At 43.8% G+C, this 13738-nt stretch overlaps 1 protein-coding gene across 3 annotated transcripts in view; it reads left to right on the forward strand.

Annotated features, from left to right (window-relative positions):
* Positions 1 to 13471, forward strand: part of LOC146712056 (uncharacterized) — a 31755-nt gene extending 18284 nt beyond the window's left edge. For all 3 annotated transcript variants that reach the window (XM_085455185.1, XM_085455184.1, XM_085455183.1), the window contains exons 3-5: positions 5048 to 5337; positions 5824 to 5956; positions 6095 to 13471. In XM_085455185.1, coding sequence (XP_085311311.1) covers positions 5048 to 5337; positions 5824 to 5956; positions 6095 to 6111 — 440 coding nt within the window. In that variant the 3' untranslated portion in view covers positions 6112 to 13471. The remainder of the gene's footprint in view (positions 1 to 5047; positions 5338 to 5823; positions 5957 to 6094) is intronic.
* The last annotated feature ends 267 nt before the right edge of the window (positions 13472 to 13738 follow it).

A 13738-nucleotide genomic window follows, 5' to 3' on the forward strand; every position in this document is an offset into this window, starting at 1 on the left:
GGTATGCGCAGTCTCTTAGGATACGACCTGGGATGCCGTCTGGTCCTGCTGCTTTCCTGGTGTTCACTCTCTTGAAGGCTCTCCTTACTTCATGCTCGGAGATGACGAGCACGTTTCCGGTGCTGGCAGTATCTTCCTGTCTGCAGCCGTTAGCGCCGCTAACACTAGCATTGTTGGAGACCTTAGCTGCAGCCTCGAAGCGAGCATAGAAAGTGTTCAGCTCGTCTGCCAAAGTCACGGCCGCGTTCGTCATACCGGTTGTTGGTGCTTTATAGTCCGTTATTGTCCTTAGTCCCCGCCACAGGCTCCTAGAGTCACTCTGTTGGAGTTGTGACTCTAGTTTCCTCCCGTAGCGCTGCTTCGCCTCTTTCACCGCCCTCCGCACGTTATATGACGCGGCTTTGTACGGGTCCATGTCCCCTGTCATGAGTCCCGTGTTGTAGGCAGCGGTGCGGGATCTCAGAGCGTCGCAGCAGCAGCGTTCTGCTGTACGGATCACTCTCTGGAGAGCTTTTTGGTCCTTCACACAGCTGTTCCCGAACCACGATGTCATGTTCTGTGTGAGGATGCTCTCCACAGCGCCTGTATAGAAAATCCTGAGGATCTTTGGAGAGACCCTGAACTTCCTCAGTTGTCGTAGGTGATACAGGCGCTGCCTAGCCTTTTTGGTCTGGACCTGAATGTGGGCAGCCCATGTCAGGTCTGAGGAGATGTGGACACCAAGATACTTGAAGGACTGCACCCTCTCCACTGGAGCTCCATTGATGATAATGGGCTTGTAGTCTCTGTGCTGACCCCTTCTGAAGTCCACCACCAGCTCCTTGGTCTTGCTGACGTTCAGCTGGAGGTGGTTGTCCTGGCACCACGATGCCAGATTCTTCACTTCATCCATGTAGGCCGCCTCATCGTTGTTGGAGATGGCACCCAACACCACTGTGTCGTCAGCAAACTTCACAATGGTGTTGGAGCCATGGGTGGCCACACAGTCTGAAGTGTAGAGGGAGTAGAGCAGTGGCGAGAGGACACATCCCTGAGGTGCTCCTGTGTTGATGGTGATGCTGTTGGAGAAGCACCTGCCCACCCTCACCACCTGAGTTCTGCCAGTGAGGAAGTCCAACACCCATGCACACAGACGGCTGTTAAGTCCCAGATCCCTCAGCTTTGTGAACAGTCTGCAGGGCACTATTGTGTTAAACGCTGAACTGTAATCAACAAACAGCATTCGCACATAGTTACCCTGTTTCTTGTCCACATGGCTGAGAGTGGTGTGTAGGACGTGGGCGATGGCATCCTCTGTGGATCTGTTGGATCTGTAGGCGAACTGCAGCGGATCTGTGGTGTCTGGGATGGAGGAGGAGATGATGTTCTTCAGCAGCCTCTCAAACACCTTCATTACTACCGAGGTCAGTGCAACTGGCCGGTAATCGTTCAGGGATGAGGGTTTGCTGTTCTTGGGCACAGGGATGATGGTGGATCTTTTGAAGCATGTGGGGACCACAGACTTCTCCAGGGACTCGTTGAAGATGTAAGTGAACACACCTGCTAGCTGGTCAGCACAGCAGCGCAGCAGACGGCCGGTGATGCCGCCTGGCCCCGCCGCTTTCCTTGTGTTCACTCTCCTCAGTGCCGCTCGGACGTCATGCTCCGCGATGCTGGTCACCGGTCTCTCGCTGATGACGTCACTGTCCTCGGTAGTCAGGCGGTAGATAGCATTAGCCACCTGGCTAACCTCGAAACGGGCGTAGAACTGATTCAGCTCGTTGGTGAATGCAGAGTCAGCGTTGATCAGCGCAGTGTCCCTGGCTGTGTGGAGTTTCTCCATGGAGACTTTTTCCTTCCAGAGGTAACCTTCACCTTAATGGGAGCAATAGTGTCCATTACATTTAACATGTTAGCATTGAAGCTATTGACGAGCTCATTGACTGAACCTTTGGACAGGCCAGGTGTTAATGGGAAGACCTGGTTAAAGATCTCACTACTGTGTTCAGTTATACACCGTTTTGTGATCACTGCTGTTGATATATTTGTGTGGGCTGAGATTTTACTTTCAAAGAAAACACAGTAATGATCAGACAGGCCCACATCAGACACAGTAACCTTTGAAATGCTCAGGCCTTTGGAGATCAGTAGGTCAAGAGTGTGTCCTCTATTATGTGTGGCCTCTGTTACATGCTGAGTCAGCCCAAAGTTGCCCAGAGTGTTACTCAGGTCTTTAGTCCCTTTGTCCTGAGGGTTGTCCACATGAATGTTAAAATCCCCAACAATAATTACACAGTCAAAATCAACACAGATCACAGACAGCAGTTCACTGAGGTCATTAAAAAAGTCTGTGCAGTATTTGGGAGGCCTGTAAACATTAAGAAACACAACTTTGGATGGGGCCTTCAGCTGTAAAGCCACATATTCAAAAGACTGAAAACTTCCAGGAGATAGCTGCTTACATTGAAATGATTCATTAAATAAGACAGCAACCCCTCCTCCTCTCCTGCTCGCCCTGGCCTCACTGATAAAACTGTAGTTAGGAGGGGTCGTCTCGATGAGAACAGCTCCACTGTTACTTTGGTCCAACCAAGTTTCAGTTAGAAACATAAAATCAAGGCTGTGCTCAGTGATTAAATCATTAATTAAAAATGTTTTCCCAGCTAGAGATCTAATGTTTAATAAAGCCAGCTTAAGTGTTTTAGAGGTATTACTTGTCCCCTCGTGTTTGGGAGCAGTCTGTGGCACACAAGGTATGTTTACTATATTTAAAGATCTTTTAGAGTGCAGCTCTCTGTGTTTTGACCAGGCCACATGTCTCCTGTCACCTAAAAGTACAGAGATTTTAAAACCTTCTAGTAAACAGGGTCCCAGCTTCTCCTGGGAAAAGTCACCACTGCCATAATCCTCACAGCCCGGACCCTCCACACATCACACATCAGACTGTGGAGACAGAGCATGAAGAGGAACTAAGGGGGGCGAGGCTGGGCAATGTGACTTCGATTGCTCTGTTGAGGGTGGGGCTCGATGGCGAACCTTTGGCCGTTCTGGTGGGGGGTTTATGGGGGACAAAAAGGGATTGGGCCGGGGGGTAGATCTGAGCCCAGCATTGACCCGCTCCATCATCTCCTCAGTGAATTTCAGGTGTGGGGAGGAGGGAGAAAGGGAGGAGGAGGAGGGTGATGGCCTGTCAGGGGTTTGGGGGACTGGGGAAGATCGTGGTCCCTTGTCCTGGTCGTTGGTGTTGTTGAGAGAGTTGGAGGCAAATAGGGACCCCTCTTCTTGCCTTAGATGTCTCTCCTTTCTGAGGCTCTTCCCGGGTGGGGGCAGATGGAGCTCCTCCTCAAGGTTTCTGCTGGGCTTTGTCTGTTCTTGGAGTACTGTTTGTTCCTCTTTATGAGATAACTCCTCGTTTATCTCAGCCTTGGCACCAAGCACGGATGGATGACGTATGGAATAAAACAAGTTGGAGGTGAACAGTTTCACCCCTGACTTGTTAAAATTAAATCCATTTGCTTTAAACAGATGCCTGCGTTCCCAAAAAATATTAAAGTTGTCGATAAAGTGCACCGAGTGGTCAGCACATGCTGATATAAGCCATTTATTCAGTGTAAACAACCTGCTGAATCTCTCGTCTCCTCCTCTGACCGGCGGTACAGGCCCACTGATGAATACAGCTGCATTCAGAGAGTTTACAGTATTTAATAATCCAGTAAAGTCCCGTTTCAGAACCTCCGACTGTTGTTTGGACACATCGTTTGAACAATGTTTGTCACAGTTGGATATTCATCTGCAATTTGAAGAATTCTCTCCTTCAGGTTGTTGACCATATCGTTAGGAAAGCAGAGGACTTTAGTGTTCTTACCGCACATCCTTTGTACATCCTTTACGGCAGAGTCACCCACAATCAGAGTTTCAGGCCTAGCCTTTAGCTTTCCCTGTGGCCTTTCACTTTTCAACAGATTTTCAGACCTTATTTCGCTGCTTTTAGATGGATGGTTGTCCGATATAGATCCAGGGTCCTTTGATAGTGGAGCAAATCTGTTCTGCAGTTTCACATTCAGTTGTTTTGGAGGTTTGTTGTTAACCTTCCTGTTCACAGTTGTCCAGTCCTGTTTCCTCCCGTATACAGGGGTAGAAGAGCTTCTCTGTCTCGTAGGAAGTGAAGGCCAGTCGGTTTCAGAGATTTCAGCTCGCTGTGCCCTGCCTGTGATACGTCCTCCTCCTTCCAGGAGACGTGATTTATGTCTTGGTTTTGCACCAAGACAGTCCAAGGGGGGATTATCGCTTGAGGATTTATAATAGTGCACAAAGTCTACTTTCTTGGTCATGTTATCTGTGCTCCTTAGCTGTGTACTAGCTTGCTCATCGCCATTGTTTTGATGGCAAGGTTGTTTCATTTCCACACAGTCCATTTACCTCCACGTTTACTTCTAAGCGATGAATTTGTCTGCAATCTTCTGCAGGAGGCTGTGGTAGTCATCTGTGGAGAGGGAAGGCATCTTGTTGCTAGTTAGCCTAGCGGTTAGCACCTTTCCAGGCTATTGAGGCTGTTCGGTGCCCAGACGCTGTAATCAGGCTTCAGCTGTGTGTAGGCCACAGACACACGGAGCGCTGAGGATAAGGTAACTATAAAAATTCTGGCCATGATGGGAAATGGCCTACTGTCCTGACTGGCTTTGTTATGTTGGTACAGCCTGCACCGTGTCAGCAGGATTACGGCCCGGTCCAGTCGCAGCGGGGCATCGCTTTAGGTCGGGAAAGAAAATATTGAAAGGTGTTTTTGGCAGATCGTTGTTTTAATCACAATCATTTCCTGTGAGAATATCCAAAAACAACATGCTAGTTCATCTCATGGAGCTTCCTGACTTCCCCACCCTGACATCTATTTTTAGGTGTTTTATTTTTATTAACACAGTGAAGCTGTTCAGCACCTACAAGGTTTCCTCTTGAGGAACATACTTTCAGGGAAGCTTAACACAGTCAACAAAAGCTAAAACCCCCGGCAGAGATGATGGTTGCTTATCAGTTGTTTTTCAGTTCCTTCTGACAGCTTTTTGTTTTCTAGGTAATGGCATCGCGCCTGTCATGGCTGACTCGTCACCCATAGCGCCCTCTGTGTCGCCCAAGCTGCATGCAAAGCCAGCTGGCCATGCTAATGGCCGGCCCCGCTTGGGCAGCCGGTCTGGCTCGCTAGCGATGGGCTCCCCCAGGCCCTCGCTCACCCGCCAGCCCAGCGCCATCACAGAGGCCGCTGTGGATGGGTCCAAGCCGAGGGACTACCTGATCCTCGCCATCTTATCCTGCTTCTGCCCAATGTGGCCCATCAACATCGTGGCCCTCACCTTCTCTGTGATGGTACGACTTCTGACAACAGTGTCATTTAAACCTCTCAGTTAACAGCAGCTCAGACAAATTTATAAGTCACAACCAAAAACTTTTTAATCTTTAAGGACAACAGAGCTGACAACTCCAAAAACAAAAGAATCTATTTTACATGTTAGTAACCAAGACAAAAGAGCTGAAATTGGTTTTTCCAAGAAGAACTCGGGCTGTAGAAAGAACCAGCGAATGATAAATGAGGAATATATTTTAGCTGAGAGCCTGGAAAGTTCTTTGGTGATGTCCCACAATAGAAATATGGAGCTGCAGGCAGAAACACATTTATATAACATTTAAATTGTCAGTATCAAGTCGTCTGCTGTCTAATCTGCTGATTTTTTTCTTCTTCTTTTTATCTGTAACTATAATGTTGTCTTGTTGTCCCAACCCAATCATATCATTATTTTACGATGTTGAGTGACCGTTTATTGGTTGTTTTCTTTGCTCTCTGCTTCCCTTCAGTCCCGAAACAGTTTGCAGCAAGGCAACGTTGACGGTGCTCGCCGTTTGGGCCGTAACGCCATGGTGCTGTCTGTTGTCTCCATTTTAGGAGGGATTGCCATCATCACAGCGGCCATCGTCCTGAACTGGGGATGTAAGTCTCACGATTCAGTCATTTTCTCCGCAAAAGCGACCTAAAGTTGACTCTACAAGTTTTTCTTGAATGTTCAGGATCATTAAAAATGTAAAACCAGCTTAAATCTGTGTGAATTTAATCTTTATCTCTCTCCAGTGATATTAAAATCTTGATTCAAACCAACCGGCACGGCGAGACTGACTTCATGACAACATCGAACCCGACACGACACCATTTCCTCCCGTTCCTGAAGCACTATCGTTGTCGAGCGCCTGCACCAGATGTAAAACGAATAAAAACCCGTTTCTGTTCTTTGCTGTTGTTTCTTGCTGCACGACAAGCATGGTCTGCCTGACGCTCTACCTCTGACACGACCGACAAACCTAATCCTGACGCCTGACACCTGATCTGGAGAAAAGGATGGATCACCAGATGCTCATTTCATTCTGTGGCAGCAGCTTATCTCCTCCTCAGACGCCACAATTACAAGAGGAAATGGACATCCTGGGAAATGGGATTATTCAGATTCCTAATGGTCCGTAATGGTGCGAACTGGGGGACCTGGTTTGTTGGGTTTGATGCCAAAAATTTAGAAACGCAGTCTCAGCTGGACTGAAACGGGGAGAAGCTGCTGCAGTGATAGTTTAACTCAAACTGAGGAGGAACTCTGAAAGTCTTTGAACTGTGACGGCAGGAGAGAGAGGGATCTTTGTTTCAGCACAGAGATGGACTTCCTCTGTTTCACTGTCTTTGTGAAAAAACCGGAGGCATGATTCTGATGTTTACTCTGCATATTCATGATAAATGTCCCCGGAGCTGCTAAACATTCATCATGTTCCATGCAAGGTTTTCAGAGACCGTGAACTGACCACAGGCGCTCAGACTGCTGGCTGTTAGCCGTGCTCGTCTCACTGTAAGCGATTCTGAGTTAGTAATTAATGAATTATTCTCCCTGACCACAGCCTTTGGCTCTAAGTGGACGTAAAGTGATGGAACGTTTCACATTATTCCTGATGTTCTCCAGGACTTCTATTAATTTGGGTGGTTGAGGTTACTTTTGGACTCCCTCTAAGTGCTCACAACATGTGAGATGGATCAATTCTTCTTTTCTCTCTGGCCTTTCAGTGTCAGTCTTTTACTTTAGTCTAGCATTCACAGCTGCTGCCCGCTTCCCTTTCTGTTAAGTGTTTTACTGCAGATACAAGAAGAACTTCCTCAACAACTTCCTGTATGAAGTTCTTTCTCAGTCTTCACTCAATAGCCTAAAATCATAATTCGGAAATATCTTTGTTTGCCAGTGTAACCCTCATGTTGGTAACAACCTTGGAAGGAGTTTGTTCATAGTTTTAGGAAGTGTTGGATCAGGTACTCACTCTTTGCTGTGACAGTGGATGAACATAGTTCTTACAGCTACACAAGAACTGTGACAGCCGTGATCTTTGAATGGTGCAAGGTTATAAGCTAGGCTTGTTTAGCATATGTCTGAATTGCAGTGCTAACCTTAAACTTAGGTAGTTCGACCTGGTGGCTGTTAACCCTCTGAGTTCTATCTTTAAATCTAACGCTATCAGAATATGTAATATTCTTTTAAATTATTCTCTTTTAAACTATTCTCCTGGCAGGGGACGATAACCTTTCAAAACTATTTACATTTCTTCTCAAAAAGTCCTTTTGGCTTTTCTGAAAAACACGGAGTTAGGGTTAGTGATGTGTGATACCACTGATTTCATTTCCGATCCGAGACTAAGTAATATTCAGGGTGGTATCGACGATACTGAGCCAATACTTTGTACAAAAACTTATTTTATTTATTGTATCTCAAATTATAGCGTCATAATGATTACAGGACATCAGATTACTTGTTCTTATCACTTAATAATGCAGAGTTCATCATATAGAAATAAAAAAACTGAAGTTGTGCTATTTGAACACCTTGCCTGCCTGCAGCACTAAAGGACTCCGTGAGAGACGTCTGTCTCGCCCTAGCAGCACCTGTCCCTGTCCTCCTCTTCAGTTCGCCTCAACATACACTCCTCATATCTTGTGCTCTGATTTACTCTGAGGTGTTTGACAAGGTTAGTGATGTCGCCAACCAGAAAACCTCACGCCTCGCAAAAATCTAAATTCTAAAGATATGAATATATAAAACGTCACATGACAGCTAACATCTTCATGTTATCACTAATGTAACAGTTTAGCACGTGAGCCTTGGCTAGAACAAATTCCACCTGCAGCACTGAGCTTAAATGGGTTGCAAGAAAAAAATTGCTTGTTGCTAATGTTGCAGTTTTATCCAATAACCAGACAAAGCGAATCTCCAGTTTAAGCCATAATCGGTAACCCTAACTAGTGATGTGCGGATCGATCCTGAAATATCGATTCCTCCGATACCAATCATTTATGTTCTAGAATAAATTCTCACATCAAAATATCGATATTTTAGTCATTTAGGGTAAATTTGTAGTTTATCATTAACAGGAACACAGTGGAAAGAAACTATAACATTCGGATTGTCTACATTCAAAGGAACTACTTCCTCTTCCGCCTTTCATAGTCATGTGCGAAATACAGCTGTATAAATGTCTCACAGCCCCTTGGCGTGCGCACTCACGACAATGGCTGAGCGTAATTGGAGTCGTGTGCGGACGTATTTTACCTCCACAAACAGCTGAGACATGGTTTTCGATACATGTGGCAAAAAAAGTGAGGTGTTGTGGCCATACTTGCCAACCTTGAGACCTCAGAATTAGGGAGACAATTCAAAAGGGCACATTTTACAGTGTTTATTTATCGGATGAAATACGTTAAATGTCACCGTTATTATTGGCCGGCCCGGAAACAGCGGAGGTGTCCAAATTCAGAGGCTGCTTCCACCTGAGGACCCGGCCTTCGCGGTCTAAAGAAAGCCGGGTAGTACGTCATGCGCTTCCTCGGTGGAGTGAAATGCTGCCGTCTGCTCCTTGCTATCTAAAATATAACCGGGCACTGACGTAAACTCTCAACCGTCTCACACTTTCTTTAATTAGTTTTATTCAGCTGTGTGAAAACCCGGAGGAACCCTCCCGTCGATTAATAAAGTTACATTTAATCTAATCTAATAACTTTAATCTCAGCCAAACCGATTTACTCACGAACAAATAAAACACTGAAAAGTAATATTAAAACTAAGTCCCTGCCGCCATTGTTGGAAACTGGAATTGGCTGGTTCTCACCATTTAAATCTATTTACTGAACTATTCGGTTTTCTGCATCAAATAAGAAGGTACACACATTATTTGTGCCAGTCCAACAAACTGGTTTCTGTCCACTATGCCCGCCCGCTTTCTCTCACGAGCGTCACCTCCCCCTCTCCCTAAACAACCCAATGCCACGTTGCCATATCATCTTTTGTTTGGTTGACATGGCACAATTTAACACCAATAGGGAAGGGAAGGGGTGTTTTTTCTTTTTCCTCTCGCTGTAAACACCACTGTCTTGTTCAGAAAAAAACATTGCATGCATTTTTGATCATAACTCTGGTTTTACATGGCCTATCCACACAATTTAAAAACTGGTATATAGTTTGAAGTCCGCCCTTTCGACCCAAGTTAAACTGGAGACTCTGGGTTGTTGCATCTTGTAGCTATGTCGTCTTAAATTGGTCATGTGATTTTGACGCGTCAGCGCGTTCGTCAACCCCAGAGGGTTAAAAGGACCTGTTGTCTTAGAACTGATAGCAAAGTTGCTAATAAAGAACTGAACGGATGAGCGTTTTACATGTTCAGGATAAGGCGTTCACTAACAAGGGCCTAAAGGAGACTACACAGGTTCACGTACATGTGACGCAGGAGCTTAAAGGTGGTGAAGTCATGTGTGTTTTACTTATTTTAATTGCAGTTATTCAACAGGAGTCATCAATGTAATTCGTTTGTAAGTCAGTCTGAGATATCTATAAGATCTATAAGGTGTCTCCTTCTTTCTTACAAGCCTTTCATTTTCCAAGTTAAACTATGCTAATGCTAATGCTAATGCCCAAATCTGATTAGTGTGCAGCTGTGAAACAGCTTTGGCATTATCAATCCATCCAACATTTACAGATGTTTGTGATGGAGTTTACAGTTTACCTGATGATTCATCAAATCCACTGTACACGAAGCCAGGAGGGACTGTCTGCAGCCAGACACTGTTTAGGAAACCTGAAATCATGATTTTTATTGCTGTTGAAATGCGATTCTGGGCCACACACTCATTTTTAGTTGTCAGGTGTAGCTGTGGTTATGACATGACCCCATTTAGAGCACACTGGCTGTTTAACTGCTTGAGTTTTACACAGAAAACCTCTCAAAACGTTCATTTTGTCCTCGTCCAGTCGCCGTTCTCTCAGCTTGCCGAGCCTCAGCGTGACGCTGTGCCAAATACCAGAGAGTGCACGTCAATCAGCACAGGACTGCTTTCTCTTTTAGCCTCTCTGTGTGGAAATGTGTGCGTGCTAACAGAAATTTTGGGGGTTCTTTGAGGATATAAGCTGTTGTTGTGGAACTAAATCAGCCCTTCATCTCCTATAACCTGTGCATGCTTGGAGTATTTATTACTGAATGCTTTTATACAGACTGTAGCCTCAGTTAGCAGGCGAGCTAACTGAGTAGCACTATGTAAATAAACAGTATGGGATGTTAATTGGAAGGTAACCCATCAGCCGGTCTAGGTTTGTCACTGAGATGTAACTGCAGTCACCTCAGTGCCAAAAACGCACTGCAGGTCTTTAAGGAGATCAGGTGACACGTTTGGACTGAGAGCCAATCAGAGTGTACAGGTAAGGTCAGGTGAGGTCAGGCTCAGAGGTGGGGGAGGAAAGGAGGGTCTTGTAGTGCTGCATTCATGTCATATTTCACAAATGTTATTAGTCGCATCATCGACTGTGTCACTGCAGAGGTGGTCGTTTAAGGCTTAGATGTACGTTTGTCGACAGCGTCACAACATTTGTTAAATATAGAACTTTATTTAGCGCAGGTTTCATTGTCTGTATTTTCACACAAAAAATCAGAAACGTGTCGTAAACCAACACAAATACTTCCAGTATGACATGAATGCAGCACGAGGTCCCGTCCATCCCATTCGCACCTTCACTCCGCCCACTCTGTATGTAGCATGCCTGTTTACTAATCACATTATGCAAAAAAATAAATTGTAAACTAAAAAGGAAAAAAAAGGCCTGGCTCGTTATCAGTACGAATGCTAGCTTTGCTGATTCCCGCTGTGGTGGTGTACTCTTACACGGTTTCATACAGACTTTGCTTGCGCTACCTCTCAAAGCTGCCTACCCTGTTTTATTAACCAACCGCACATCACACGGTGTCACCGATTTCTAAGTGACTGTTAAATCTTTGTGCTTCTGTTCCTGTGAGAGTTTCACTGCAGCCGTTGTAATTACGATATCTACATGCAGGGTTTTGATTGTGAACATATTTCCACAAATCTATAAGTTTCTTCATTTGTCCAGCAGCACAACTCGTGTAAATAGAAAAATCTCTACAACACACATTTAAACAGGAAACTGTGTTATAAGAATCAAGCTGTCTTACACTGAGAAATGAAAAGCTCTGAGGAAGATTTTGGTAACCAGCATTTATCATCTTTAAAGAAACAATTAGTAAAATAGTCTTGTTTTCTAATTTAGAAAATATTTTTTTAAGAAGATGCCATACTAGCTGTTTTAGGTTCATCTTTTTGAAATCTTTCTTATGCCTCCTCCGGCTAAAACCCACTGTCTTCTGATTGGCCAGATTCTGGAAGCCTGCTGAGGGTCAGCAGCAAGCTACACTCGCCTTACTTTGGGGTGTTTTTTGGCTGTGCCCAGCACGATGTCATAATATAATAAATGTAAAAGTTTTCGGATAATATTTGGTGACATGAATGACCCCAAAGTTCAAACTCTGAAAACAATCCAGTAAAAGATGATCTCAGAACATCTGAAACGTGCCTTAAATTCTGCGCTTTTAGTTGTAATCCCATGATATCGTAACATAAATAAATTTAAATAAAAGTCAACACAATGTTGAAAACATCCATAAGCATATGTTTGACTTGTTTTTGGAAAACTTGGCCATGATTAATATGAACTTCTAATTCCTTAACATTATAAATTTACAGAAAATGAGTCTGCAGTGAGTAGATAGCTAGGTTCTTCAGTCGGGAAGCTAACATTTTATTTGACAATGCAAAGTGTGGGAGGCTGGCATGCTAGCTAACAAATCTAGATACTAAAGAATGCTTGAAAATATATAAATTTGCTTTTCATTTAGAAAATTTGCGATTTGTTTGAAATTTACTTAAATAAATGTTTCTAAAATACTTTTGGATTTGCTTAGCTTAGCACAAAAGCTTTGCATGCTTTAAATGAAACCACAATGATGTTTAATATGATCAAGTGACTCTGTGACACTATACTGACAGAAAATAACTCTTACTATGAACAGACAGAGAATTGTTCTTCAGTGGGGTTTTTAGGCACAATGTTTAATTAAATACAAGGAAGCTAACATTCGCATTGCTAGCTAAATAGTTAATCCTGACACGAAACTATAATGTGTGAAAATATTTAAATCGAACTGCTTCGTGGTGACGGTGTCTGGTTCTTCATAGAGAAATTATTTGAATTGTTTTAAATAAAATGATGCAGAATATGATTAGCTTAGCACAAAATCTAAAAATCAGTAGCAGCAGTTAGCTAGAAATCTGCTTTCCAACAAGAAAAAGTAAAAAAATTACATTTGCATATTTACCACTTAAATTTTATTAGTGCTCATGTTTTTAAACAATCGTATTCAAAGCAAATAGAATCACATTTAATACGGTTATGCTAATTTTGAACCAGTACCAGTGTGGCTGTACTGTATGTTCTGTTATGTTTAGCTAATTATTTCTATGCCATAATTTACTCATCAGTGGTCATGAAATTAGGTTACATTTTTTCCAAAATACCTAAAAGACTTTTGTCATTTTGTCATTTAAATACTGAAAAGTTTCTCAAGAGCTTCTCATTTTGAACACACGCCTGTACATGCTGTATAGAAGCTGCAGTTAGTGACGGTCCGTTCATTTGATGCCTACTTTAACTCTTTATGTTACACCAGTTTTAATTTTCATTTCTTTTGTAAATGCTCTTTGAACACCTGATAACCTGATCTTTGTATTTTTATATTTCTAGTCTCATCCTCTGAATCTCTTTTGTATTTACATGGTAATCTACTGTTTGTATCGCTCAGTATGACCTGCTTCTTGCTTTTTCTTTTTAAGACAAAGGAGAAACTGCAAGGCGGGGGATGGTGTAAGCATGAGTATACCAACTTCATTATGTCCTCTTATTATTGATTGCTGTGTCCTGACACCGGACTCTCGTTGTGCCTGTGCATGCCTTAAATTGATTGCTTTATGGAGCATAATGAATGAGTATGGTTGTACACAAAACATTTATCAAAGACACCGTTGATCTTGACTTCTGATGTTGAATATTTGATTATGTTTGAAGGCAATAAAGCCCATGTTAAATTACGACCTCCTCCTCGTCTGCAGGCTCATGAATCTGCCGAGAGCAGCGGCACAGAAACGCTTTTGCTGGCGGCTTGAACCAAAATAAAAATCCCGCTCGCTGGCTCTCTCGCTACACGCCGGTCGTCTCTGGGGACTGAATGTTGTTATCGCTCGCTGGGTCGTAAAGTTTGATACGGGAAGCTCATTGAAAGTGTGACTCGCTCTCTGAGTAACCACGGCTTGCCAGTGCACGCCATCGTTTCTGTTGACGTCAATGCGAGACCTTCGTAG

This window comes from Copadichromis virginalis, linkage group LG4 (assembly GCF_057382275.1).
Source record: "Copadichromis virginalis isolate Kocher_CV1m ecotype Utaka linkage group LG4, C_Virginalis_male_GT1.1, whole genome shotgun sequence".
Taxonomy (NCBI): domain Eukaryota; kingdom Metazoa; phylum Chordata; class Actinopteri; order Cichliformes; family Cichlidae; genus Copadichromis; species Copadichromis virginalis.